The 4,718-nt window shown below is 59.7% G+C and overlaps 3 protein-coding genes across 3 annotated transcripts; all 3 read left to right on the top strand.

The window, feature by feature from the left end:
- Positions 1-83: 83 nt before the first annotated feature.
- On the top strand, positions 84-785 carry LBRM_04_1040 (acyltransferase-like protein, copy 1; the record flags this gene model as incomplete). The annotated part of the gene is made up of 1 exon (XM_001561737.1): positions 84-785. The coding sequence occupies one exon, from the start codon at positions 84-86 to the stop codon at positions 783-785; it is 702 nt and encodes a 233-aa protein (XP_001561787.1).
- A 1,318-nt stretch (positions 786-2,103) lies between these two features.
- On the top strand, positions 2,104-2,949 carry LBRM_04_1030 (conserved hypothetical protein; the record flags this gene model as incomplete). Its single annotated transcript, XM_001561736.2, has 1 exon — positions 2,104-2,949. The coding sequence occupies one exon, from the start codon at positions 2,104-2,106 to the stop codon at positions 2,947-2,949; it is 846 nt and encodes a 281-aa protein (XP_001561786.1).
- An 835-nt stretch (positions 2,950-3,784) lies between these two features.
- LBRM_04_1020 (conserved hypothetical protein) lies at positions 3,785-4,456 on the top strand (the record flags this gene model as incomplete). Its single annotated transcript, XM_001561735.1, has 1 exon — positions 3,785-4,456. The coding sequence occupies one exon, from the start codon at positions 3,785-3,787 to the stop codon at positions 4,454-4,456; it is 672 nt and encodes a 223-aa protein (XP_001561785.1).
- Between the last annotated feature and the right edge of the window lie 262 nt (positions 4,457-4,718).

Here is a 4,718-nt window from a genome sequence, read left to right as displayed (position 1 = left end):
CCAACACACCACGTGCAGCGTCTGTGCATCATACGCTGGTTTTAGCCTTCCGCACGGTGTCGTGGCTTAACCCGCAGATCCGCATGCGCCTCCGCTTTCACTGTGATGAGAAGTGCAGGCAACTATCGTGGAGGGACATTCCCCTGCATAACTGCGCGTACGTCGGCAACCACACCTCCTTCTGGGACGTCTACGCCTTCATTGTACTGACACCGCTGAGGCACATCCTCAACACGCGCACACTGATGAAGTCGTCGCTGCGCAAAATCCCGATCTTCGGTGGCATCTTCGACCGTGTCGGGCACTTTCCAGTGCACTTCAAGTCGGACTCGGCCTGTAGCTTTGAGGTGGACAAGGAGCGGCAAGCGCAGGTGCAGCAGGCGATCGACGCCCACCTGCGCCTCGGCGGCAGCCTCGCAATGTTCCCTGAAGGCGCCATCAACAAACACCCGCAGGTGCTGCTGACGTTCCGCTACGGCACCTTCGCCACCATCATCAAGCATCGCATGGAAGTCTACTACATGGTCCATGTGGGTGGTGAGAAGACGTGGCCGTGGTGGACAATGCTCGGGGGTATGCCAGCAGACCTGCACATACGCGTCGGCCGCTTTCTCATCGACTACGACAGAGACTCCAGCAAAGACGTGGCATGGCGGATGCAGCAGCACATGCAGAAGATCTACAACGAAATTCTTAACGAGGTGGAAGGCGAGGACGCCGTCACCGCTGAGGCAAAGGCGAGGGTGTCCTTGGTACCAGATCCAACCAAGGAGAAGCAGAGCTGATGAAGAGTGACGTAAGACGCTGCTTTTCCCCTGCAGGTCAGTGCGTCGTGAGCTGTGGTGGGCGAGCAGCAGGTGGGTGTATGCGAGAGAAACCAAATCGATACCGGAAGGAGAGCGCAATTTATGGGAAGGAGTCGGGTACTGTAGCGCATCGCCGTCCGGGTGGGCTCACTTGCATCGACCTCCCCCACCCACCCCTCGCACGCTCTGCTACGCACGGTGCGCGGCGACGACAGGCCTTTCATTTTTGTGGCTCGTTAGCCTTTTGTTGGTGGCAAGAGTGTGTGGGGGAGTTGTGCGTCGGCTACCTCTCCCGTCCTCCCTCCCCACTGTCACCTTTCATGATGTTGCCAGGGGGATATTAGGCTGCTTGCTGGCACAGGGCTATTCGGCTTCGCTCCAGCATGTGCACTGACACCGTTGATATCGCTCATGTGTGTGTGTGTGTTCGCCAGCGTGATGAGGAGGGCCTTTCTTTGAATGACGATGGTGCGCTCGCAGGCACGGCGCCGCCGCCACCCCCCTCTTTCAGGGCTTTTTCTGTTTTATTTGTCTATTCTTTGACGGTATCGTTGGGGGATGGCGTCTCTCTTCTCCCCACACCCCGCCCGCTTTGCCAAGTGGGTCGTTCCAGCTCCCGCGCCACCTCAGCGCGCACACATCGCTGTCCTCCTGAGCTCCTTCTCTCTTCCAGATCATAATCGGCTCGACAACCATCACCCCATCCCTGACTTAAAGGGCCGAAAAGAAAGAAACGCAAAGAGTAGAGCACACGTGTACCAACTCTGTGCTAGCGTATCAGGCGTGCTCACCGCTACTTGAAGGTCGGCGTGGCAGCTCCCCAACGGTGAGTAAGATAGCTGATGTACGTGGGCGCAGAAGGAAAGCTAAGCGACTTGAACGCACACACGCGCGCGCGCGTGTGTGTGTGCTGTAGCCACTGCGCTCGCCTCCACCTTTCCCTCTCCCTTTCCTCGATATTCTATGACTCATGTCTCTAGCTCTCTTTCCTCCCCCGCTCCTCGCTCTCACCACTGCCTCTGGGGCTGCCCCTCTCTTTGCTGCTTCCTGGCAGTCTACATCCCCTCCGTCGGTATACACACAGTCGCCAGTGCACCCTGCCACTCTCTCGCCCAGCAGCAGCGACCATCATAGCAGCGAGGGGGAAAAAAGCGAGAGAACTTTTTCATCGGCGTGCTCCCGCCCGCTCGCGTGCGCGGTAGGGGAAAAAAAAACAGAGCAGAGGCCAGTCCGGCTCGGATTGTCACCACAACTCTTCACCCTTGTCTCCCCGTGCCTCTCCGTCACAGCGGTCGCCATGTTCACGACTCACAGCGCACAGTCGCAGGCGCAGGCCAATCAGTCGTGCTGGGTGCGCAACTGGCCACGCGCTTTTCTCGGCATGTCGCTTGCCGTCGTCCTGCTGTCCTTTGTGGGCATCATCCTGAGCTTTATCAAGATCATCTACTCCCCGAATGTGGTGCTGCTGAATGTGTACTGCCTCATCTTCAGCCTGCTCGGCCTCTCTGCAGAGCTGCGGCAGTTTTCAGTGCTACGCAGAGTCGTGTACAAGTGGATGAAGTATTTTTACTTCCTCGTCTACTACCGCGCCCGTGGCATCTTTTACATCCTTTTCGGCATTTTGCTGCTCGGCAACGGCACCATTGAGACCGTCGGCGGCGTCGTCGCAATTGTACTTGGCGTGTTGATGCTACTCGTGGGCGTGGGGGTGGGCCTGCCCGAGTTCGAGGACGCGGCAGAGGCGAGGCGCGTCCAGGAGGAGTTCCAGCGGTACTACGGCGGCGGCTCATCGAGCTCTGCCGCGCCAGCGGCAGCGTCCGTCCCAGCGCCGGCTTCCTCAGCCACCAACAACTGTGGGCAGGTTGTGACCCTTGCCGTGCCGGCGGGAGCCAACTTATACCGCGAGTACAACTTCGGCGACTCGCCACTCAGGGAAGAGCCTACGGCGATCAGCAACCCCAAGTCAAGCGCGAATCCCTATGAGGAAGAGAGTGGCCTCCAGAGAGAGGGGCCCAATATGTTCGCCACCACCGTAACCCCGCCGGTGTCGGAGACTCGCCTCACACGCGGTGAAAGTGAGAGTACATTGAAGCAGGAGTTCGCGCAGGCGATGGCCAAAGACGTTGAAGAGGATCTTAAGTAGAGAGCGTGTCGGCTATGGCAAGAGCAGGGGAAGGAAATGGTTCGGCCCCTCCTCCTCCTCCTCCACGTACGCTCGACACGAAGAGAGGGGCAGACGAAAAGGCCCGCGTGCTGGAACATCACGCAAGGGATGTGCGGGGAGATGCACGGACTGTGCGCGTGCGTGAGTGGGTGCGTGTGGGAGGGTGTGAAGCGGGTCTCTCCTGCACCCCCTTTCTCCTCTTCTTATGGGGAAAGTGTGGCGTCACTGTCTCCCCCCCCCCTCTGCTTGTGGCTGTTTATTTCTGCGCCTATGAGGTGGATCTGCTGCCCCTGCCCCCTCTCACCACGGTGCTGCCGTCTCGGTGGTCAGCGACATTCCTCGCCGTGCTCGGCGGTATGTGGGAGGTTGCGTCTTTCTTTTACCTCTTCGAAACTGAGGGAAATGCGGCCCGCGAACACGAGGGAAAAGATGTATGAGTGGCGACTTCTCTCTTCTCTCTCTCTCTAGCGCCACGGTACGCTATGCCAGCGCGACCGCTTTTACGTATCAGCGCAGGCGGTGGCACCGCTGTGTGTAGTCGCGACGTACGACTGCAATGTCAGCAGAAGTCGCTGAAGGCTCACTCTTCTTTTCCTCCACATCTCCAGCCTATCGGCACAGTCACGCCCGCTGATCTCTCTCGCTCTTCCACCGGCCTCTCTCTCCCTCTCTCTCGGTTCTAGAACTGCGGCGTATTGCTTCGCTGCCGCCTCTCACTCACCAGGGCATACAACACCATACACGCCTCCACGCCGCGGCAACAGGCGAGCGCCGTGCAGCTTCTCCCTTCTCCGACACGGTCAGCTGCACCTCAATGAAAAAGGGCGACGGCCCTCCGCCGGCTCATGACGCGCATAGGCGTCCGCCTCGGACGGCGTCGTTGTACGGACCCACCAGCAGCACTGGTGCCACAGCAACTGCGAAGTCGGCAGTGGCGCAGCGGCGCGTTGACCCACGCTTTGATCCGATGTTTGGGCGCGCAGATAAGCGCGCGTTCGAGCAACATTACGGCTTCCTGCGCGAAGCGGAGGCAAAGGAGGAAGAGGAGCGGCGCTTCCGCATCAAGTGTCTGAGGTGCGTCATTCGCCGCTGCGAGTTGGAGGAGGTCGGCGAGGACCTCGATGACTATGATTTGTCTGACTACGAGCAGGAGGTCTTCGGCGAGGATCATCAGCGCGAGCTGCGCGAGATGAAGCTCACACCGCCACAGCGGCTCTACGCTGAACTCGAGCAGCTTCAACGAGCCTCACAACTGTATGTGTCCAAGACACGTGATGCCTCTGTCAAGGACCGGCGATCCAGCGTGAAGAAGAACCTCCTCCGGAAGGAGGTGGCGGCCGTGAAGGCCGGAATAAAGGCAAGGCCGTACTTCCCGAAGCGCGCCGAGGTGAAGCGTGCGACGACGGCGGACACCTTCTCACGCCTCCACGACAGGGGCGGCAAAGCCGCGGTGGAGCGCTACGTAATTCGCAAGCGGAAAAAGTAGCGCAGGGGGGAGACTGAGGGCACGAGGGGGGGGTGTAGAATTAGGGGAGAGGGCACAGGAGAAGAGGCGCTCTTCAACCTACCGCGCCGGCCCGTGTCCCTCCACTCCTACTCCTACTCCCGCATCCCCTCGTGCCGCCTTTCTCTCTCTCTCTCTCTCTTCATCGCCAGGACCTGCTCGTGCTGAAACGCTCTGCTGCACTCCCGTTGACCTCCGCCCTTCCTTTCCCTTCTCTCCCTCTCTCGTGTGTGTGTGTGTGTGT

Source organism: Leishmania braziliensis, chromosome 4 (genome assembly GCF_000002845.2).
Source record: "Leishmania braziliensis MHOM/BR/75/M2904 complete genome, chromosome 4".
Lineage (NCBI taxonomy): Eukaryota > Euglenozoa > Kinetoplastea > Trypanosomatida > Trypanosomatidae > Leishmania > Leishmania braziliensis.
Note: the sequence above shows the minus strand (reverse complement) of the source record. Positions and strands in the feature narration are given on the sequence as shown.